Here is a 23,242-nt window from a genome sequence, read left to right on the forward strand (position 1 = left end):
CCCTCTTTTAACCTTTTTTCCCCCTCTTTTAACCTTTTTTCCCCCTCTTTTAACCTTTTTTCCCCCTCTTTTAACCTTTTTCCCCCCTTTTAACCTTTTTTCCCCCTCTTTTAACCTTTTTTCCCCCTCTTTTAACCTTTTTTCCCCCTCTTTTAACCTTTTTTCCCCCTCTTTTAACCTTTTTTCCCCCTCTTTTAACCTTTTTTCCCCCTCTTTTAACCTTTTTTCCCCCTCTTTTAACCTTTTTCCCCTTTCTTTTTTTTTAACTTTTTTCCCCTTTCTTTTTTTTAACCTTTTTTCCCCTGTCTTTTTTTTAACCTTTTTTCCCCTTTCTTTTTTTTAACCTTTTTTCCCCTGTCTTTTTTTTAACCTTTTTTCCCCTGTCTTTTTTTTAACCTTTTTTCCCCTTTTTTTTAACCTTTTTTTAACCATTTTCCCCCTCTCTTTTTTAACCTTTTTCCCCTCTTTTTTTTAACCTTTTTCCCCTTTTTTAATCTTTTTTTCCCCTCTCTTTTTTAACCTTTTTCCCCCTTTTTTCCCCCTTTTTTTAACCTTTTCCCCCTCTTTTTTAACCTTTTCCCCCTCTTTTTTAATCTTTTCCCCTCTCTTTTTTAACCTTTTTTCCCCTCTTTTCCCCCCCTTTTTTTAACCTTTTTCCCCTCTCTTTTTTTTTTTAACCTTTTCTCCCCCCTCTCTTTTTTTTATCTTTTTTTAATTATTATTATTAATTATTTCCTTTTTTTTTTTCTTAAATAGGCTAAGGTTTAAATTGTCTTAAATCAGGCTCCTATAATATACAAGTGTAACCAAATAACAGGTTTCGTTGTGTCTGTTTGTTTTCTCTCTCTCTCTCTCTCTTTCCTTTTGTTGCCTTATTGTTTTTTTCCCCACCACGTTGGCACTTTTGTCAGAGAGTCTCTGGCACTACTCAAAAGGAGGAAAAAAAAAAACAACAACAACAAATAGAATAAAATAATAAAATAAAAGGATGTGGAGGGGGAAAGGGGGAAGGGGGAGGGGGAAAGGAGGGCATTGGCACAAACCAGACTGGGTGCTGCATGACACACTTTGACCTCTGCTGGGCTCTAACAAAACCTGGGCTCTGTACAGTACATTACAATGGTCAGCACACTATATTTTTTTTATATATATATATATATATTAAACCTTTTTTTTTTTCCTTTTTTAACCTTTTTTTTCCCTTTTTTTTTTTTTCCTTTTATTACTTTAAAAACCAATAAAAACACACAGAGAGAAACCCAGAAGTTGAAGGCAAGGAGGTCAACATTGCTAGGAAGCAACAAGAAGAGACCGAAGGATCAGTGCCAAGGGAGGAAAGAGAGATGGGGAGGAAGAGGGATGGAGCAGCAGAGGGCAGGGGGGAAGAGGGATGGAGCAGCAGAGGGCAGGGGGGAAGAGGGATGGAGCAGCAGAGGGCAGGGGGGAAGAGGGATGGAGCAGCAGAGGGCAGGGGGGAAGAGGGATGGAGCAGCAGAGGGCAGGGGGGAAGAGGGATGGAGCAGCAGAGGGCAGGGGGGAAGAGGGATGGAGCAGCAGAGGGCAGGGGGGAAGAGGGATGGAGCAGCAGAGGGCAGGGGGGAAGAGGGATGGAGCAGCAGAGGGCAGGGGGGAAGAGGGATGGAGCAGCAGAGGGCAGGGGGGAAGAGGGATGGAGCAGCAGAGGGCAGGGGGGAAGAGGGATGGAGCAGCAGAGGGCAGGGGGGAAGAGGGATGGAGCAGCAGAGGGCAGGGGGGAAGAGGGATGGAGCAGCAGAGGGCAGGGGGGAAGAGGGATGGAGCAGCAGAGGGCAGGGGGGAAGAGGGATGGAGCAGCAGAGGGCAGGAAAAGCAGGAGAGAGCTTTGTAGCTCACCAAGTCATCAATCCCACATGGAATGATGCAAAGGATTGGGCTGGTCTTTAAAAACCAATAAAGCACATGAAGAGAAACCCAGAAGTTGAAGGCAAGGAGGTCAACATTGCTAGGAAGCAACAAGAAGAGACTGAAGGATCAGTGCCAGGGGGGAAAAAAGAGGTGAGGAGGGAGGGAGACAGGCAGAAAAGGGCAGGAAGGAAGAGAGATGGAGCAGAAGAGGGCTGGAAAAGCAGGACAGGGCTTTGTTGCTCACCAGGCTATCAGTCCCACATGGAATGATGCAAAGGATTGGGATGGTCTTTAAACACATGAAGGGATGGAGCAGAAGGAGGTTGGAAAGGCAGGACAGGGCTTTGCTGCTCACCAGGCTATCAATCCCACATGGAATGATGCAAAGGATTAGGATGGTCTTTAAAAACCAACAAAACACATGAAGAGAAACCCAGAAGTTGAAGGCAATTCAACACTGCTAGGAAGCAACAAGAGACCAAAGGATCAGTGCCAGCAGAGGAAAGAGAGGTGAGGAGGAAGAGAGACAGGCAGAAAGGGGCAGAAAGGTTTCATCTGACACACTGGAAAAGGCTTTGTTGCTCACCAGGTTATCAATCCCACATGGAATGATGCAAAGGATTGGGATGGTCTTTAAACACATGAAGGGATGGAGCAGAAGAGGGCTGGAAAAGCAGGACAGGGCTTTGTTGCTCACCAGGCTATCAATCCCACATGGAATGATGCAAAGGATTGGGATGGTCTGTAAAAACCAACGAAGCACATGAAGAGAAACCCAGAAGTTGAAGGCAAGGAGGTCAACACTGCTCAGAAGCAACAAGAAGAGACCAAAGGATCAGTGCCAGGGGAGGAGAGAGAGGTGAGGGGGGAAGGAAACAGGCAGAAGAGAGCAGGAAGGAAGAGGAATGGAAAAGCAGGGGAGGGCTTTGCTGCTCACCAAGCTATCAATCCCCCATAGAATGATGCAAAGGATTAGGATGGTCCTCTCCTCAACTGCTTCAAAGGTTTCTTCAAGCAAGAACAATGATTAAATAACACAAAAAGTGCACAATTAGCAGAGGTTAGCCAAGAGTTCCTCAGATTTTTCAGCTGCTAGGCTCTCCTCGAGAACCCAGCTCCACTCTTTAGTTAGTGTTTCCTGCAGGTCAATCTCAACCTGCAGAAAACCAGAAGGAAAAACAAAACCACCACCAAAACCAACCACTTTCTGCCTGGCCTCACTGTGAGAGATGATGGTAGAGGCAAATTTGGTTGAAGGTTTGGCACTTTATTTGCTAGGGCAGGTTGTTTGCCAAGGAGTCAGCCAACAAGAGACATGAACCAGTTCTGCAGGAATGCTTCATTGGCCGAGCTGGAGGCACACAAGCTACTGCTTGCTGAGGCAGGAGGAAGAAAAAAAGCAGGTGCTAACACTGGGATCTTCTCACACAGGACACACAGGTCACAGACAACTCCAGATTACGTGTACAAGTCTGGCCCATTCCTCCCCTGCTGCAGAAGGAGGTTGCAGGAAGGCAGGAGCCAGCCAGCGCCGTCGCCATCTCCTCTCCCCCGTCGGAGCTCAGCGGCACACCGTGTCGGTCCCGAGGCCAACAGCCAGGCCAAGCAGCTTGCTCAGGAAGGTCCAGCACATGCCTGAAGGTCCCTGTGCCCACCAGCCTCCCCCACTTTCCCCCCACCACGCTGCAAGGGACAGAAGCCAAGATCCCTCTCCTCCTCCCGTGCCAGGGCAGCAGCAGCTCTTGAAAAGAAGGGGAGGATACAGAAGCAAACCAGAGGAAGTTTCTGATTCAAGTGGCAGTGCCACCATCATTCACCTTGATGAAACAACAACAACCACCACACAAAAAAAAAACCCAACCCAGACCAAAACAAACTTCTGGGAAGCTACTTCCAAGAACCTGTGGTATCTGAGTGCCAGCTTGGCTGCTGGCAGTAGTTGGTAGCGTGAACCATTTACAAGAGGCTCACAGAAGCGGAAGGAGCTGCTGCCACCTGGGGCAGACGAGCAGCACTTTGGAATAGATGAAGGTGGTTCTAAAGTCCTCCTTTACAGGACAGTTGCTACCAATAAAAAATGGATCATTTTGGCATGAAGACACCCCTCCCCCCCCAAAAAAAACCCCAACAACCAACAAACAGCCACCAAAGCAAGCAATAAAACCCAGGCAAAGTTGTCTGACACGTGGGGATCCCTCTCGAGTGTTTTAAATGCAGTCCACCAGAGCATGGCTTAGGCTAAAGAGATGCTGTTTAATCCCCCCCTCAGCATCACCACTCAGCCAGACTGGCTCTTCAAACTCTTGGTCCCATGGCTACTCTTCCAGCTTGAGCTCCCTAATCCCACTTGGCAGAGCTTGTGGCTTTCTTCTGTAGTGCTCTGAGACACACAGACAGACGCAGAGGCCTCCCTCAGCTAGTCTGGCCTAGAGACGGAGTGCCTCCAAATTCCACCCCTCCACATCTTAGTGTTCTAGATCAAAGCATCTTTAAGCAATGTCAAGACAGTTCAGATTGACTCTTAGGTGATGTGCAAAACACTGATGTAGTGCTCTGTCTACAAAAGAGACACACATAACCCCCCCAGCTTATCAACAGCCCCCTTCAAGAGTGCAGCTTCACTTCTAGTCTGGATCTCCTGGCAGCCTGCTGGCCTCTCCAAGGGGGCAACCAGAGAATTTGGACCCATTGCTACTTGGTTGGAACTGAAGCAGAAGCCATCAGTGATGGTGAAAATGACAACACACAGTCCAGAGGTGGGGGCAGATCTAACCCTGCTTCATTAACTCCTGCCAGGCCTTTCTCACTGCAGTGAGCTTCCAGGCTGCCCAGAGACCTTCAGCACATTTTGTTCACTTGCCTCAGCTCCTGGAGAGAGAATAAAACCAAACCCAACCCAAAAAAACCCTCTCTGATGTGCAAAGGCCTCACATCCTTCTGCTTTAGTGGAGACTCCATTTGGCATCTGGACTCCACAACTCCTTCCACTTCATTTTCTGCCTGCAACCAGCAACCCCCTGCTGCCTCCCTGCTAAAAGCAAAGTGCACAACCACAGCAGGGCCTTCTGGCTTCCCACAGCAGAACTACTGCAACTCGATTCTCGCTCACATGCACCCCAGAGCAAGAACCTGTGCAAGTCTTTCACAGAGGAGCAGGACTCCTCCAAAGAGAGAGGCACAGCAGTGCCTCAGGGGAATGCAGAACAATAAAAACCAGGAGAGAGGGAGCTGCCTCTCTCCCCCCACCCCCCCAAGAGCTATCCTCAAGCTTTTCAAGTAAGAATCCTACTTATGTCCCCCAAAATTTTGTTCCCCCCACCAGCTCTGGTTCCTTCTAAACCTCTGCAAGCTGGACAGGAGCAAGGAATTCTTACAGAGTCCTTCAACACACTGGCACCAAACCAAACCAAACGAAAGGATAAAACAAGGCAATAAACAAAGGGCTTGGTTGCTACTAGCAGCACGAGAAAGAGCTGGAGGGCGGCAGGAGACTTCAGCTGGATTGGTTGTTGGGGTTCAGACGGATTTTGGGGGTGGGGTTGTTGCTCAATCAACCCAGCCAAAGTCTTGATGTTGAGATGCCACACGACCTGACTTGAGCGCGAAGAGCTGCTCGCCGGGACGGGACAGCGCTCGGCGGAACTCAACTCCTCTCTCTGCCAGAGCATCCAACTCCCTTCTCTGCTTTTTTGGCAACCTCGTGGTGGTGGTGGTGTGGAAACCAAACCAAAAAGAGTTCTTCAAAATTCCAATGAAATGGTGGGGAGGGTGGTGGGGTGGGAGGAAAGAGCAATTACAGTCAGGCACTTCCCCAGGCTCAGCAGCTCGGCGCTCCGAGAGCTTCCCATCAGCGTTTGTTTTAAGTCCACGAAGGAAATACAGCAACAGGTAGCAACGACGACACGAAAGAAGAACCTTCTGTAGAAGAACATCAATAATTTAAACCCTCCCCCTCCCCCCTCAAAAAAAAAAACAAAAGGAGAAAAAAAAATGTAAAAGGAAAAAAAAAACTTAAATCACAGTCTCCAGAGCTTTGTATCATTGATAAGAACCAAAGGAAAAATAATATATATCTCTCTCTCTCTCTCTCTCTAACTCAGAACCAGAAGATATAAAGAATGGAAAGTGATGGCTTTGCCGTTGGTGGTTTGCCTTTTTCTTCCTTTTTTTCTTTCTTTTTCTCTTTCTTTCCTTTTATTTTGCTTTATTTTTCTCCCTTTTTCTCTTCCTTTCCTTTTCTTCCTCTTTTTTTTTTTCCTTTCCGTTTGCCTTTTTCTTGCCTTTTTTTTTTCCTTCCTTTTTTCTTTCTCTTCCTTTTTTAATTCATTTTTCTTCCATTTTTTCTTTCCTTTTTTCTTCTTCTTTTTCTTCCATTTTTTCTCTCCTTTTTTCCCCCTTTTCTTTTTTTTCCTTTTTCTTCCTTTTTCCTTTGCTTTTTTCCCCATTTTTTCCTTTTTCTTCCTTTTTCCTTTGCTTTTTTTCCCCATTTTTTCCTTTTTCTTTGTTTTTCCCCACTTTTTCCTTTTTCTTCCATTTTCCTTTCCTTTTTTCCCCCATTGTTTCCTTTTTTCTTTTTCTTCCATTTTTAATTTCATTTTCCTTTCCTTTTCCTTTTTTCCCCCATTTTTCCTTTCCAATTTTCCCCCATTTTTGCTTTGTCTCCCTTTTAATTTTTCTTTCCTCTTTTTTTTTTTTCCTTCCTTTTAATTTTCTTTTCCCCATTTTTGATTTCCCTTTAAAAATTTTTCTTCCTTTTTATTTTTCTTTCCTTTTTCCCCATTTTTTCATTCCTTTTTTTCCCTATTTCTACCCTTTCTTTCCCCCAGTTCATTTCTACCCTTTCTTTCCCCCAGTTCATTTCTACCCTTTCTTTCCCCCAGTTCATTTCTACCCTTTCTTTCCCCCAGTTCATTTCTACCCTTTCTTTCCCCCAGTTCATTTCTACCCTTTCTTTCCCCCAGTTCATTTCTACCCTTTCTTTCCCCCAGTTCATTTCTACCCTTTCTTTCCCCCAGTTCATTTCTACCCTTTCTTTCCCCCAGTTCATTTCTACCCTTTCTTTCCCCCAGTTCATTTCTACCCTTTCTTTCCCCCAGTTCATTTCTACCCTTTCTTTCCCCCAGTTCATTTCTACCCTTTCTTTCCCCCAGTTCATTTCTATCCTTTCCTTTCCCTTTCTTTTTCCTTTTCTTTCTTTCCTTTTTCTCTCCTTTCCTTTTCCTTTTCTTCCTTTCCTTTTTCTCTCCTTTCCTTTTCCTTCCCTTTCTTTCCGTTTTCTCTCCTTTCCTTTTCCTTCCCTTCTTTCTTTCTTTCTCTCTCTGTTTTTTTTCCCCCCTCTGCACACCAGTTGGAGAGCAATCAGCTCCTCCCCAACCATTTCATCACAGTGAACCATGGAGCATGTCCTGGGGAAGAGAAGAAATAAAGAAGGAAAAAAAAACATAGAGGGGAAGGGAGGGGAGGGGGGAAAAAAATAATCCAGCAAGCAGGGTTTAGCAAATGACACCAGAGGCACCCTACAGCACGAGGCAAAGGGACCAGTAGCATTCTGCACTCCCACAGTCCAGTGAATTCACAATCTCAGTTGGGAAGTTATTTCTTTTTTATATATATATATATATATATACCATGGGAATGAAAAGAGAGGGAAGGATGGAGGGGGGAGGGGAGGGGAAATGGTTAAGCAACACAAGGGAAAGCTCAAGATGAGGCTGCCTTAGCTGTTTGGCAAAAGAAACCCAACTTAAGAAGCAAGGTGCTGAAGGAATGAGGCAGTATCCCCATTAACTGTGGAATAAAAAACAAAACCCCCTCAAAAAAAAAAAACCAAAACAAAACAACCAACAAACCCCTCAAAAAAAAAGGCAAATCTGTTAAAAATAAGAAGAGGGAAACCCCAAAATAATAAGAGATATATATAGAGAGAAATCAAAACTGCTGCTGTGGACAGAGACATGAGACTCCAGGAGAACACTGAGCACTTGCCACCTCCACAGATCAGGCAATTTGCAATCAGTTAACATCATCAACTTTTTTTTTTTTTCTTAAAAAAAAGAAAAAAAGGAAAAAAAAAAGGAAAATAAAAGGAAAAAAAAAGGAAAAAACCAGGGGGGAAAATAGGGGGGAAAAAAAGGAAAAAAATAAGGAAAAAAAAAGGAAAAAAGAGAAAAAGAAAAAAATTCAAATTTTCTTCTCAGCTTTAAAATTATTAATTTTTTTTTTGGTCTTTTTTTTACCTCTTTTTTAATCTTTTTTTTTTTCAATCTTTTTTTTTTTTCATTCTTTTTTTTTCAATCTTTTTTCCCAATTTTTTTTCAATTTTTTTTTTCCAATCTTTTTTCCAATTTTTTTTTTAAATCTTTTATTTTTCAATCTTTTTTTTCAATCTTTTTTTTTATCCATTTTTTTTCAATCTTTTTTTTTCCAATTTTTTTTCCAATCTTTTTTTTTCCAATCTTTTTTTCCCAATCTCTTTTTTTTTCAATCTTTTTTTCTCCATCTTTTTTTTTCTCCATTTTTTTTCTCCATCTTTTTCTAAATCTTTTTTTTGTCATCTTTTTTTTTTCCATCCTTTTTTTAATCTTTTTTTTTTACATCTTTTTTATCTGCTTTTAATCTTTTTTTTTTTTTTTTTTTTTTTTTTTCAATCTTCTTTTCTTTTTCCTTTTTTTTTTTAATCTCCTTTTTTATTCCTTTTTTTTTTTTGGTTGGCTGGTTGGTTTTTCCTTCCCCCCCCCCTCCCCCCCCACCTTCTTCACAATGAAAAAAAAAAACAAAACCAAAACAACAACAACAACCTCTTTCCCTCAAGAGGTCAAGAGCAAGCAGAACCAGGTCAAACCAGGTTGTACTCCTTCAGGTTGAGCTGGAGGATGGTGTCCTTGACAGCTGCGAAGACGAAACGGATGTTCTCTGTGTCTGTGGCACATGTGAAGTGAGAGTAGATGATTTTATCACTGTCAGGGTTTAAATCCACAAACATCTTCAGGATGAACTCCCGGGCTGCCTGGGCATCCCTCTGGGGGCCTGCAGCAAAGGAGAAAGCAAGGGGCTGAAGGGCGGCGCGCCGCGGGGCCGGCGGAAGCGCCGCCGCGGGGCCGCCAAGCTGGAGAGGTCGGTAAGGGGTTTGCTCCACACCTCTAGGACTCACTTCTAATCAACCCACCTCCCTGCTGGTTTACAAAGACGATGTTATGAAGGTGCTTTCTCCACCCACAGGTCTCAGTTCTAACCAAACCACCTCCTCATGGGGTACAAAGATGAAGATGCTAATACGGCATTTAACGCCACCTCTGAATCTGAGCTCTAACCAAACCACCTTCTTAAGGGGTACAAAGATGAAGATGTCATTAAGATGCTTCCTCCATCTCTGAATCTGAGCTCTAACCAAACCACCTCCTTATGGATTACAAAGATGAAGATGTTATGAAAATGCTTTCTCCACCTCTAGGTCTCAGTGCTAACCAAACCACCTTCTTATGGGTCACAAAGATGAAGAGGTTATTAAGATACTTTCTCCATCTCCAGTCTGAGCTCTAAGCAAACCACCTTCTTAAAGGGTACAAAGCTGAAGAGGTTATTCAGATGTTTTCTCCATTTCTAGTCTGAGCTCTAACCAAACCACCTCCTTGGGGGGTACAAAGATGAAGATGTTATTCAGATGCTTTCTCCATCTCCAGTCTGACCTCTAACCAAACCACCTTCTTATGGGGTACAAAAGTGAAGATGTTTTTAAGGTGCCACCTCTAGGTCTCAGTTCTAACCAAACCACCTTCTTAAGGGGTACAAAGCTGAAGATGTTTCTAAGATGTTTCCTCCACCTCTAGAGTTGAGCTCTAACCAAACCACCTCCTTAGGGGGTACAAAGATGAAGATCTTATCCAGATGTGATTCATTTTCTCCATCTCTAGTCTGAGTTCTAATCAAAGCACCTCCCAACTGGTTACAAAGATAAAGATGTTAAGATGTTTTCCTCCACCCCTAGGTCTCAGTTCTAACCAAACCACCTTCTTAAGGGGTACAAAGGTGAAGATGTCTCTAAGATGTTTTCTCCATCTCTGGAGTTGAGTTCTAACTAAGCCATTTCCTTACAGGGCACAAAGCTGAAGATGTTAAGATGTTTTTCTCCACCCCTAGCTCTCACTTCTATCCAAACCACCTTCTTATGGGTTACAAAGCTGAAGATGTCACCAAGAGGATCTCTCCACCTCTAGGTCTGAGCTCTAACCAAACCACCTTCCTATTGGTTACAAAGATGATGTTATTAAGATGCTTTCTCCACCTCTAGGTCTGAGCTCTAACCAAACCACCTTCCTACTGGTTGCAAAGATGATGTTATTAAGATGCTTTCTCCACCTCTAGGTGTGAGTTATAATCAAACCACCTTCCTACTGGTTACAAAGATGATGTTATTAAGATGCTTTCTCCATCTATAGGTCTCAGTTCTATCCAAACCACCTTCTTAAGGATTACAAAGCTGAAGATGTTATTAGGATGTTTTCTCCACCTCCAGGTCTGAGTTCTAACCAAATCACCTCCCTATGGATTACAAAGCTGAAGATGTTATTAAGATGTTTTCTCCCCCTCCAGGCCTCAGTTCTGACCAAACCACCTCCTTAAGGGGCACAAAGCTGAAGATGCTATTAAGGTGTTTTCTCCCCATCCAGCTCTCAGTTCTGACCAAACCACCCCCACCCCTCCTCCCAGAGTGTCCACTCACCATCAAACTCTGGGAAATAGTCAACAAGGTGGGAATAGAGGATCTTGTCTTCCAAAAGATCTTTCTTGTTGAGAAAGAGGATGACAGAAGAGTTTTGGAACCATGGGTAAGTGATAATGGTTCGAAAGAGAGCTTTACTCTCTTCCATCCGGTTCTGCAAGGAGAGAAGGAAATCTCTGCTGTCACAGAGAGCACCAAGAGGTATTGCTGCTGCCTGCACACAAATTCCAAGCTGTATTGATCCAGCCTCCCAAAGTCCTTTGGCCCCAGGTAGGTTCTGTCTCAAGCTGTGCCAGTAAATGAAGGTGTCCCTGCCCACGGTTGGAACCAGACAACCTTTAAGCTCCCTTCCAACTCAAATCACTCAGTGAGGTGCAGAATCTGATGGACTCAAGCTTCATTTGATTGCCAAACCATTCACAGCAGAAGGGCTTAAAAGCCATTTTATGCTTTGACAGTGACATGAGAGGACTGGCAGGGCCACCTGGAGCACATGCTTTGTCCAGCAGACATCAGCTGTCACCTGATAGCATTTTGTAAGCTATTAACCAGTGCAAAACTTCAGTTCCCTTTGCAAGAGGGAGAACTGAAGGCCAGAATTGGCCCTGGGCAGCCTGACCTAGCTGGAGGTGTCCCTGCTGATTGCAGGGGGGGGTTGGACAAGATGACCTTGGAGGGTCCCTTCCAACCTGATGCAATCTGTGAATATTTGCTAACCCACCTGGGCACCAAGGACTTTGGTACCAACCTCCAAGCAGCTTTCCCCCACCCATCCTGCAGAGTTCCCACTCCTTGGGCTTACCTCATTATCAGATTCCACCAGAACTTGGTCATATTCACTAAGTGCTACTAAAAACATGATGGAAGTCACATTTTCAAAGCAATGGATCCACTTCCTTCGTTCTGATCTCTGACCTCCAACATCCACCATTCTAAAGGGGAGAAACACACAGGGCATCACAGAAGGAGCTGCAGCTCTCTGGCTGAAGACCAAGGAGCAGCACAGGATAAAGATTCAGATTTCCCCTGGCAGGGGGATATGCTTGCCCACAAAACCAGCCAGTTCACAAAACATCCTGCTCCAGAGAGACATCAAAAGTGAAGAGCTGGCCTCAGGCAGGCAAGCAATCCCAAGTTCAAACCCCAAATCCCAGCTTTACCATTCTCAGTTGAATTCTGCTCTGGTTTGCTAAGCAGCTGTCCTGAGTCTGAAATGAGAACTCCTTCCACACTCTGCTCTGCCAAAGGAGCAAACTTGTGCCCCTTGGCACTAGTGAGGGCCACACCTCAAATACTGGGGTCAGTTTTGAGCCCCCCTCACTCCAAGAAGGACATTGAGGGGCTGGAGTGGGTCCAGGGAAGGGCAACAAAGATAGTGGAAGGTGTGGAGAACAGGGCTGGTGAGGAGAAGCTGAGGCAACTGGGGTGGCCTCACCAGCAGATCCCTGTCCCTCTTGAACTGGGGAGCCCAAAACTGAAGGCAGTGCTCAAGATGAGGTCTCACCAGGGCAGAGTAGAGGGGGAGGAGAACCTCCCTCAACCTGCTGGCCACACTCTTCATTGACTTCAGGGAGGTGGTGGAGTCACCATCCCTAGAGCTGTTCAAAAAGGGCTTGGATGTGGCACTTGGAGCCATGATTTAGTAGCCATGGGGAGCTGGGTGACAGGTTGGACTTGATGATCTTTGAGGCCTTTTCCAACCTTACTGATTCTAGGACTCCATGCTAAGAGTCAGCTCCCACTCCACACCATCCCAGCATACATCCCAGCTCCCACTTCACCCCACCCCAGCACACATCCCAGCTCCCACTCCACCCCACCCCAGCACCATCCATCCCCTCAAGCCCTCTTGGCTGAGCACCAGGCAGCATGAGAGCAACCCCCAAAGCCCATCAGCCCTTTCTGCAGAGCCCTATCCCTGCTGCCTCAGCTCAGCTGAGGCCAGGCAGAGAGGGATTTGGGGATACTGGTTGATGGTAGGCTGAACATGAGCCTTCAGTGTGCCCAGGTGGCCAAGAGGGCCAATGGCATCCTGGCCTGCATCAGGAACAGTGTGGCCAGCAGGAGCAGGGAGGTCATTCTGCCCCTGTACACTGCACTGATTAGGCCACACCTTGAGTCCTGTGTCCAGTTCTGGGCTCCCCAGTTTAGGAATGAGGTTGACTTGCTGGAGGTTGACTTGCTGGAAGTTGTCCAGAGAAGGGCAACAAAGCTGGGGAGGGGTCTGGAGCACAGCCCTGTGAGGAGAGGCTGAGGGAGCTGAGATTGCTCAGCCTGGAGAAGAGGAGGCTCAGGGGAGACCTTCTTGCTCTCTCCAACTCCCTGAAGGGAGGCTGTAGCCAGGTGGGGGTTGGTCTCTTCTCCCAGGCAAGCAGCACCAGAACAAGAGGACACAGTCTCAAGCTGTGCCAGGGGAGGTTTAGGATGGATGTTAGGAAGAAATTCTACAGAGAGAAAGAGACTGCCCATTGGGATGGGCTGCCTGGGGAGGTGGTGGAGTCACCATCATTGGAGGTGTTCAGGAGGAGACTTGATGGGGTGCTTGGTTGCATGGTTTAGTTGATTAGGTGGTGTTGGGTGGTGGGTTGGGCTGGATGATGATCTCGAAGGCCTCTTCCAACCTGGTCTACTCCATTCTATCCTATCCTATCCTTTCAGTGTCATGCCAGAGATCTTCACCACGTTAAGCTGTAACATGAATACACCTGCAGTACCTGAAGATAATATTCTCTAGGTCAAAGGGGTACTCTATGATCCCGGTGGTGGGAACTCTAACCCGTAGCACATCTTGCTGAGTCGGTAGATAGCCCGGGGTAGCGATACGATCCACGTCGCTCAGGTAGCTACAGGAGGCAAAACAAAACAAAACCCACAGCTGCCTTAGGGGCTTGCAGCACACAGGCTGCAACACTCCTAACACCTTTGGGCACTGAGGGGGAGAGGAAAAAAAACAAGGCAGAAGTCACCCAAAGGGTTTAAGAATACGAGGTGGGAAACGAAGGAGGACAGGGCTCGGAGGAGCAGCAGCTGGTTGGCCAGGACAGGGCTGAGAGGAGGAGAAGTTGGTTGGCCAGGATAGGGCTCAGAGGAGCGGCAGCTGGTTGGCCAGGACAGGGCTCAGAGGAGGAGAAGTTGGTTGGCCAGGACAGGGCTCGGAGGAGAAGTTGGTTGGCCAGGACAGGGCTCGGAGGAGGAGAAGTTGGTTGGCCAGGACAGGGCTCAGAGGAGGAGAAGTTGGTTGGCCAGGATAGGGCTCGGAGGAGGAGAAGTTGGTTGGCCAGGACAGGGCTCAGAGGAGCAGCAGTTGGTTGGCCAGGATAGGGCTCGGAGGAGCAGCAGTTGGTTGGCCAGGACAGGGCTCAGAGGAGAAGTTGGTTGGCCATTCTTGTTGGAGATCAGCAGATGCATTCTTAATGGCCTTGGTTACACACTAAGGACACCTTGGACACCTTTATCAGCTCTGTAGAGGAGTGGGGAGGAGGAACCCCCCCAGCCCTAGGGGAAAGGAGGAACTCCCCAGCCCCATGGGAAAGGAGAAAGGAACCCCCCCTGGCCCCAGGGGAAAGGAGGAAGGAACCCCCCCTGGCCCCAGGGGAAAGGAGGAAGGAAGCCCCTCTCTGGTCCCAGGGGAAAGGAGGATCCTTGCTCTAGTGGAGCAAATTGAAGCCCAGTGGATGATTCTGCTTCAGCATCAACTCTCCCCAAGGTTTTCCATCTCTAAACAGAGCCCTGTCACCTGACTGAGAGTTTATTAATAATAAATCCATGGAGTTACAAATCCATGGACACCTGTAGGCCAAAGGACAGAGCTGAAGGGAAAGAGCAACCCTTCTGCTTGCCTGAGAGGCAGGACCCAGGTGGCTGGCAGAGGGCAGAGACTGTAGCCTCAGGGATATCCAGAAGCAGCTGTGTGAACCACTGCCTTGATCCCCAAGCAGAACACCTCATGCCCTCATGAAAAGCAGCAAAGGGGAAGGAATTTCCTGACCTACATCCATCCCCAAATAAAGAAAGAGCTTCCCTCATCTCCAGCAAAGCTTTTTTGTGGCCTTTCTGGAGCCAGATTCCTTGCTCTTTGATCTTCATTTTTTTCCCCTAAGGATCCTTCTGGCTGTAGAGAGGCAAAGAGCCTTTTCCACACTGCCTGGGATCTTGCCTTTTCTATATCCCCACAGAAGCAGCCAGCAGAGACTGTGCAGCTGGGCTTCCACCACTGCAAACCCTCCCCCCACCTGCCTCAGGAACTTTAAACCAACTCTGCAGTGAAATCCACAGCAGGTGCTTGGGTCCTCTGAAACAGAGCCTGGAGGAGGTTCATCTGGTCAGAGCATCACCACCACCACCACCACCAGCAGGGCATGCCCCTGGTTGTACACTTACTATTTAGCTGAGTCAGAAAGCTGATATTCTCTTCTCCTGTCATAGCACTCTTGGATTCCAGGGTCATTCCACAAGGTTTTAATTGCACTTACATATGGCTGCTCAAATGTCATGACCTTTTCTACATCCACTTCCCGGATCAGCACTGCATTGGCCTGGAGAGTGAAAAGCAAGAGGGAGGGGGAACAGCCCCAAGGGTGGGGAGGGGATGGTGGTCAGGCAGAGAAAAAGTCTCAGGTTAACCCAAACCAAAATATTTAGATGTAACTAAGTTCTAATTCAGAATGGAATAGAATTAGCCAGGCTGGAAAAGACCAATGGAAGGGCAACAGGAAAGGAAGGGCAACAGGAAAGGAAGGGCAACAGGAAAGGAAGGGCAACAGGAAAGGAAGGGCAACAGGAAAGGAAGGGCAACAGGAAAGGAAGGGCAACAGGAAAGGAAGGGCAACAGGAAAGGAAGGGCAACAGGAAAGGAAGGGGAACAGGAAAGGAAGGGGAACAGGAAAGGAAGGGGAACAGGAAAGGAAGGGGAACAGGAAAGGAAGGGGAACAGGAAAGGAAGGGGAACAGGAAAGGAAGGGGAACAGGAAAGGAAGGGGAACAGGAAAGGAAGGGGAACAGGAAAGGAAGGGGAACAGGAAAGGAAGGGGAACAGGAAAGGAAGGGGAACAGGAAAGGAAGGGGAACAGGAAAGGAAGGGGAACAGGAAAGGAAGGGGAACAGGAAAGGAAGGGGAACAGGAAAGGAAGGGGAACAGGAAAGGAAGGGGAACAGGAAAGGAAGGGGAACAGGAAAGGAAGGGGAACAGGAAAGGAAGGGGAACAGGAAAGGAAGGGGAACAGGAAAGGAAGGGGAACAGGAAAGGAAGGGGAACAGGAAAGGAAGGGGAACAGGAAAGGAAGGGGAACAGGAAAGGAAGGGGAACAGGAAAGGAAGGGGAACAGGAAAGGAAGGGGAACAGGAAAGGAAGGGGAACAGGAAAGGAAGGGGAACAGGAAAGGAAGGGGAACAGGAAAGGAAGGGGAACAGGAAAGGAAGGGGAACAGGAAAGGAAGGGGAACAGGAAAGGAAGGGGAACAGGAAAGGAATAGAAATAGAAATCACCAGGTTGGAAGAGACCTTTGAGATCATCCAGTCCAACCTATCACCCAGCACCATCTGATCAACCATGGCACCAAGCACCCCATCCAGGCTCTTCCTAAACAGCTCCAGGGATGGTGACTCCACCACCTCCCTGGGCAGCACATCCCAATGGCCAGTCTCTCTTTCTGGGAAGAATTTCTTCCTCCCCTCCAGCCTATACCTTCCCTGGCACAGCTTGAGACTGTGTCCTCTTGCTCTGGTGCTGCTTGCTGGGAGAAGAGACCAACCCCCACCTGGCTACAACCTCCCTCAGGGAGTTGGAGAGAGCAAGAAGGTCTCCCCTGAGCCTCCTCTTCTTCAGGCTAAGCAACCCCAGCTCCCTCAGCCTCTCCTCACAGGGCTGTGCTCCAGACCCCTCCCCAGCTTTGTTGCCCTTCTCTGGACATCCTATCCCAAATCCCAACCCCCCCATCCTGTCCCCCAATCCCACCCCACCCCCATCCCCCAATCCCACCCCACCCCCATCCCCCAATCCCACACCCCCTCCTCCTATCCCCAATCCCACCCCCTCCATCCTTTCCTACCCCAGACCCTGGCTCCCACCACTCACTCTGCAGCCCAAAGCACACAAAGCACCCCGAGGAAGTTGCTCTATGCCCTTAACAGAACCAAGTCACTGGAGTCAGGTCTCCAGCAGAAGGCATCCAAAGCAGCCCTCACACACAAACCCTTTCTGGGAAAGCTCTCAGGGAGGCTGAGATTGCAGTGCAAAAAGGACACACAGAGCAAACCCGGAGTCAAAGCTGGACACTGCAGTCCCCATTGCTTACAGGCACACCAGAGGAGAAAGACAAACCCTCCCCAACCAACCAAGTGAGAGGCTCACCTTGTTCTGCTCATATTTGTAGAGAATCTTCAGGGTCTCCATGGCCCTGATCATAGACTGCATGGCAGTGAAGATGTTTTGGTACACCAGCTTGGTGAAGCCTTTTTTGTCCTCTTCAGAGTAGCCTGAGCCATGAATGATCCGCATCTGCTTAATGAACGTGCTTTTGCCACTCTCCCCAGTGCCTGCAGAGTGCAAGGCAGACAGTCAGGAGCCAGCACAAGCAAAGCTTCCTGCAGAAAGCAACCAACCTCCCCCCCCAACCCCATCCCCTCCACCCCCCACCCCAGAATTCCCGGGCGCCGTACCCAAACTACACCACTCCGTCCGAGCACTTCTTTCCCCACCCCACCCCCCCCAACCCTCCCTCCCAGCCACTTTCCAGGCTATTAAAAAGACAACCTGGATGGTCCTGCTCATCCCCCCCAGGCTGAACAAGAGCAGGGAAGGAAGACATCTCGTCCTTTACAGCAGCCTTCAAAAAGCAGCTCTGGTGCTCGGTCCAAATCTCACGTTACAGCCCCTCCCACACCTCCTGCGTCAAAAGGCCCTCGGCCGTCACACCTGACCTATTCTCAGATACTCCAGCGAGATGCTACAGGCAGAGCACCCACCAGGGAGGGCCCAGGGGCACTCTCAAGCGCTGCCAACCCAGGTGACAGCAGCGGGGGCCAGGGGAGGCTGCCCCTGTGCAGGCAGCTTCCTTTCGCTGCCGTTCGGCAGAGAAATTCTCTCTGCCTCTCCGATGGCTTCCGGGGAAAGAGATCTGAATGCAGCACAAAAACCAACTTGGAAGGAGAGGAGAGCTCAAGAAACGACTCCCTCTCCAGTCACAGAATGGCTCAGGTTGGAAGGGACCTCAGACACGATCTACTACAACCTGCCCATGGCAGGGACACTTCTCAACCAGACTTGGCTGCCCGAGGCCTCACCCAGCCTGGCCTTGAACAACCCCAGGGAGAAGTCATCCACAACCTCCCTGGGCAACCTGTGCCAGAGTCTCACCACCCTCCTACTGAAGAACTTCTTCCTCAGCTCCAGTCTAACCCTGCACTCCCTCAGCTTCAAACCTTTCCCCCTTGTCCTGTCTCTAGACACCCTCAGGAAAAGTCCCCCTGCAGCCTTCCTGTAGGACCCCTTCAGGTCCTGGAAGGCAGCTCTAAGGTCTCCCCAGAGTCTTCTCTTCTCCAGGGTGAGAAGAGAAACTCAAGCAACTATTTGCTTCTCCACCTGACATCAACAACCCAGTCAGTGCATCTGCCCAGTGCCTCAAACCACCCTGCAGTTTGCTCTTAGGGCTGGGCTGCAATGATAATCATCCCTGTGGCAAGCCACCTCTTAATACTGCTGGCAGCCTCTGGGTAACTCCAGAGTTAAAAGCAGCAACCAGCAGGGAGAACAGGGCAGGATGCTGCTTGAAGCTGCCTGAGCAGTGATCCTGACCCTGAGCCCCAACCAAGAGAGTGGCTGCTTGGCAGGTCCCCCAGCTTCTCAAGCAGAGGAGAGGCTGGGAGGGCTGGGCAGCAGCACGGTGGAGTTCCACAGTCCAGCCCTCTCTCAGCGCCTGCTTCCTGCACAGTCAGCTGGGCAGGTCCTCCCACTCCTACATTTATGGCCCCAGAAAAGCGTCATCCAGCATGTGAAGGCCAACAGATGATATAAAAAGACAGTCAGAACTTTGTAACACAGCAAGCAAGAGGTGGGGGGAGGAACCAACCCCACCGTTGGGTGAAGCAGCCATGCACTGCCTTGTCCAATCCCCCCCCTTCAGGAAGGGCTCAGCCACCTTCCCTCTGCCAGCAGGTCGAGGGAGGGGATCCTCCCCCTCTGCTCTGCTCTGGGGAGACCCCACCTGGAGCACTGTGTCCTGTTCTGGAGCCTCTATGACAGGAAGGATCTGGAGGTGCTGGAAGGTGGCCAGAGAAGGGCCACGAGGAGGAGCAGAGGGCTGGAGCTGCTCTGCTGTGAGGACAGAATGAGGGAGTTGGGGTTGTGCAGTCTGGAGAGGAGAAGGCTCCCAGGAGACCTAATTGTGGCCTTCCAGGATTTGAATGGGGCTACAAGAAAGCTGGGGAGGGACTTTTGAGGGTGTCAGGGAGGGATAGGACTGGGGGGGATGGAACAAAACTAGAAATGGGGAGATTGAGATTGGATGTCAGGAAGAAGTTGCTCCTCAGGAGGGTGGTGAGAGCCTGGCACAGGTTGCCCAGGGAGGTGGTGGAAGCCTCATCCCTGGAGGTGTTTGCAGCCAGGCTGGATGTGGCTGTGAGCAACCTGCTGTGGTGTGAGGTGTCCCTGGCCATGGCAGGGGGGTTGGAACTGGCTGATCTCTGAGGTCCCTTCCAACCCTGACAATTCTCTGATTCTAACTGCTGTGGAGGGGATGTGTGGGTCAAGCCTTGCATGCATCAGCCACACCTCCACACTCCACCCCACTACCAACAGCCCAGGTACCTCTGACACTGATTCAGTCTTCTACAATCTGCTATTGATCTGCAAAATATATACTAAGGAAAAAGAAAGACTAAAAAGAAGCCAGAATCCTAGAAGGGCCTGGGTTGGAAAGAACCTCCAAAGGTCATCCAGACCAACCCCCTCTGCACTAAGCAGAGGCATCCTCAACCAGTTTGTCTAGAGCCCTCTTGAGCCTCACCTTGAACATCTCCAGAGATGAGGCCTCAACCACCTCCCTGAGCAACCTGTTCCAGTGTCCCCCTACCCCCCACAGTAAAGAACTCTTCAATCCAGCTCTTTTGAATTCAGTGGCCCAGCTCCCTTAACTGCTGAGGGCTAGAACCTGAAAGCATGGCAGAGGTGGACAAATGCTCTTTTGACCTGCAGAAGAGGGGATAGATCTGCTCAGAAGAGGGGACAGATCCATTAGGACCTGAGGCTCAGGGCTCCTTTCTCCTGATAGCCAACTGCTGCTCACATGCAGCTTCTCAATTACTCATGTTTACAGTGCCTGGCTAAAAAGCAAACAAATAAATATGCTCCAATAAAAGCAGCAAGCAAGTAACCAGAAGCCAGCACGTTGGAAATGAAACAGCTCTCCCCATCGCTGAGGAGTGCCAGGAATCATCTCAGCAGCAGTGAGAAATGCCCATTACAAGCACCATTAAAATGCACCAAAGCATCTCCACCTCACCCAGGAAGAAGAAGAAAGAAGAAGAAGAAGAAAAAAAAACCCAACCCATCATAAATGAGAGGTGAGGGGAAATAGAAACTGAAATCCTTTGTGGTTTCTCTCACTGTGGTGAGAAACACTTCCCTGTCTTTTACCACAGCAACCAAGCCTGGGAAGCACACACACAAAAAAATACATATATATATATATGAGAAGTGGAGTTTCAAAGCACTCCAACAACGAGAACAAAAAAGAAGAGAAACCTCAAGAGCAGCCCTGCACTTCCTTCCCCCAAGTTCAAGCCCTGGTGACTCTTCCTCACACCCCACCATCACTTGGCTTTTGGGGTTGGGTTTGTTATTTTGAGGGGGCAGGGGGGGGAAGTTGTTTTGGTTCACAAAAGGTGCCTGCTTTGCCACAATCCAGAGCAGCACCACCCCAAAAAGCTCCCAGGTTTTGGTAGGGGGTGGGCTCCTCGCAATGAATCTCTGTCAGCCTGGCAATGCTGAGGCAAGAAGCTCATCTGAGTTCACCACTTCTTCTGGCAACACCTGAAAGCAGCAGAGCTCACAGGTTGCTGCTGACCCCCTCCTCCCCCAGCACCTGCCAAGGCACTGAGCACATCACTGTCTGGTGGTTAAGCAACAGCAATTTTTCCACATACAATATTCTCCCCCTCTCCTCACAGCCAGCTCCTCACCCAAAGGACTGCCCTGGACCAGAGGGCAACGTCCAACACCTTGAGATCAAGTTTCATCAGTGATTAGAACTGTTATTTCCACACACACACACACACACACACTGCTTCCCTCCAACTTTGGTTTAGGCTTCACCAAACTAACTGTCACTCGATGGAGTGACAGGGGAGAAAAAATCCTCAGAGCTTCCACAAGGCAGAAACTCCCTCCCCCAACCAGAGCCTTCAAATCCTTGAAGGTTTTGGGAAAGGCCTCTCAGGAACACACTTCTGAAAGGGGAAATGCTCCACATCGTGGGGAGCAAGGCAAGAAACCCCTGCAAGGAGCACAGAGCAGCCATCACCTGGCACACAGCTTGAGGTGGGCAATGTGCTCTGTGACCTGAGCTAGACTGCGTGGTCCTGCTCTGGTAGGGGGGAGTTGGACTTGATGATCTCTTTGAGTCCCTTCCAACCCCTGACACCCTGTGTGATCCTGTGCTGTACCCAGTGAAAGGCTGGCAGCAAGCATCCTAAAAAGTGAGAGCCTTGCTTACACCAATATTAGCCACACAGATCAGTGCCCACCACTAACCACTCAAGATTTGGGTTGGCTTGTTTGGGTTTTCTTCTCCCTGGGAAATCTGAGGCCGACTCTCATTTAGCTGTGCCTTTTAGAAAAGCAGAAAGGATTCTTGAACACTTGGAATTATTTCTAAAGTGAAATCTTTAGATCCAGTGGGATCTTCTTAACCCAGATCTATCCTATAGTGCCAACCTATTTTGAAACAGCTGTTTCTGGGGGACTGCTTTAGGGAGGCATGAGAGCGAGGGACACAGTCCCTCACCGACAAAGGAGCCTTGCAGAAGCTGTCACAGCATCCTCCAAGAGCACAAACATCAAGCCCTCGATTTTTACCTTTCACCTGGAGAGCAGCAACATGTTAACGGCCGAGGATTCAGGGGGAGAAAGCAAGCCCTGATCACCATGCAACAATGTCACTACTGGAGGCCTCCGAAGGGCTGGCCTCACATCACCCCCTGCCAAGCTTCCCATTTGCTTTCACAAGGCTCATCCTAATTCTTCACCTGGCCCTTTCCTGGCTTGCCAGCTCCTGACAGACCCCAAGGGAAAGAGCTCAATCCACCAGATCTGCTTTCTATTTCGGCCTGAGATGCCACCGTATTCCAGGCACACAGGCAATGACAAATCACAGGACCCTGGAAAACTGTTAACTTCCATTTCCATCTGAGGGCTACCTGGACACCAACATCCAACTCGCTGCTGAAGGGCATAAAATGCCTGAAATCTAAGCCGGCTGCTCCTCTAGCTGCTTACCCACCCCTTTTAACCTTATCTAACCAGGGACTAGTTACCCATCTGCACAGCCACACGACACTGCTACGTTCCCATCTGAGCAGCCACATCCTTATCGCTGCAGGGCTGATCTCCACCTCCGAAGGCAACGCTCGCACACCAGAGCCATTTCCTCGTCGGACACACAACTCCTGCACCCTCCCTGCAAAATCCGCTGCACCGAGCTCCCAGCGCTGCCGGCTGCCTCGCAGGGCTGCGCCGAGGGAACTCTCTTGCTTCGGGAGCTGGGGGCCAAATCTTTCCACCACCCCACCCCCCCCAACAAGATCTTCACCCGGGAGCCCCCGAAGTTCACCGAGGGGGACCGAGAAGCACCGACTCCCACCGGCAAACCTTCGACAGGCCACGGAAGGCCGGGGCAGGCTGCGGGGGGGGGGGGGGGGAAGCCTTTGCTCCCAGTCCATTTCCAGGCGTGTGTGTGTGTGTGCCGCCTGCATCGAGAAGCAAGCGATTTCGGGAGCTCCCCGGTTCCTGCTTGTGTCAAAATCCATTTTGACAAGAGAACGCATCATGAGGAAAAAAAAAAACAACCCCGAAAAAAAAAAACCCACCACAAAAAAAAAAAAATCCAACCCAAAACCAACGACGAAAAAAATAATAATCCCAAACGGGGAAAAAAAACCCCAAAAGAACAAAAACAAAACCGCCACCGAAACCCAAGAAACAAAGGACAGCCAGCGAGGCGGCCGGGCCGGCACCGGCAGGAAGGCCACACCGAGCGCCAGGCTCGGAGGCGGAGACCGCTCGCTCGTCGCTCCCGCCGCTGCCCTACCACGCCCGCCGCCTGCCACGGCCCGGGCGCGGCGGGGGCCGCGCGGCCACCCGGACCTGTCAAGCCCCGCGGCCGGGGCGGCCGGGCGGGCCAAGCCCCCCCCCCCCCCGCGGAAGGAGCCGGCGGCCCCCGCGGGGCCCGGCTGGGCCCCGGCGCTCCTCACCCAACAGCAGCAGCTTCAGCTCACGGCGGGCGTCGCGCTTGTCCCTCCGCAGCTGCTTCTCGATCTCGGCGTTGATGCGCTTCGACTCCTTCACCTCGTCGCTCAGGCAACAGGCCATCATGGACTCCAGAGTCATGGTCGCGCCGCGGCCGGGACGCCCCCGCCCACCCCCCA

The 23,242-nt window shown here is 49.4% G+C and overlaps 1 protein-coding gene across 1 annotated transcript; it reads right to left on the bottom strand.

The window, feature by feature from the left end:
- Positions 1 to 234: 234 nt before the first annotated feature.
- Positions 235 to 23,242, bottom strand: GNA11 (G protein subunit alpha 11). Its single transcript, XM_068169519.1, has 7 exons — positions 23,069 to 23,242; positions 16,953 to 17,137; positions 14,984 to 15,138; positions 13,318 to 13,446; positions 11,406 to 11,535; positions 10,604 to 10,757; positions 235 to 8,910 (listed from the first exon to the last, which is right to left on the bottom strand). Exons 1-7 carry the CDS (start codon positions 23,202 to 23,204, stop codon positions 8,720 to 8,722), a joined length of 1,080 nt encoding a protein of 359 aa, XP_068025620.1. The 5' UTR covers positions 23,205 to 23,242; the 3' UTR covers positions 235 to 8,719.

This window comes from Melanerpes formicivorus, unplaced genomic scaffold (assembly GCF_026170545.1).
Source record: "Melanerpes formicivorus ecotype bairdi unplaced genomic scaffold, bMelFor1.0.p_v2 SCAF_187, whole genome shotgun sequence".
In the NCBI taxonomy this organism is placed as follows: domain Eukaryota; kingdom Metazoa; phylum Chordata; class Aves; order Piciformes; family Picidae; genus Melanerpes; species Melanerpes formicivorus.

Excerpts from the sequence above, each read along its gene's own strand:
- GNA11 (XM_068169519.1), bottom strand. The coding sequence starts at position 23,204 with ATGACTCTGGAGTCCATGATGGCCTGTTGCCTGAGCGACGAGGTGAAG. Across the intron at positions 10,758-11,405 it reads TGGTGGAATCTGATAATGAG|AACCGGATGGAAGAGAGTAA; the intron begins GTAAGCCCAAGG and ends CTCTCCTTGCAG. Across the intron at positions 8,911-10,603 it reads CTATTTCCCAGAGTTTGATG|GCCCCCAGAGGGATGCCCAG; the intron begins GTGAGTGGACAC and ends CCTTTGCTGCAG.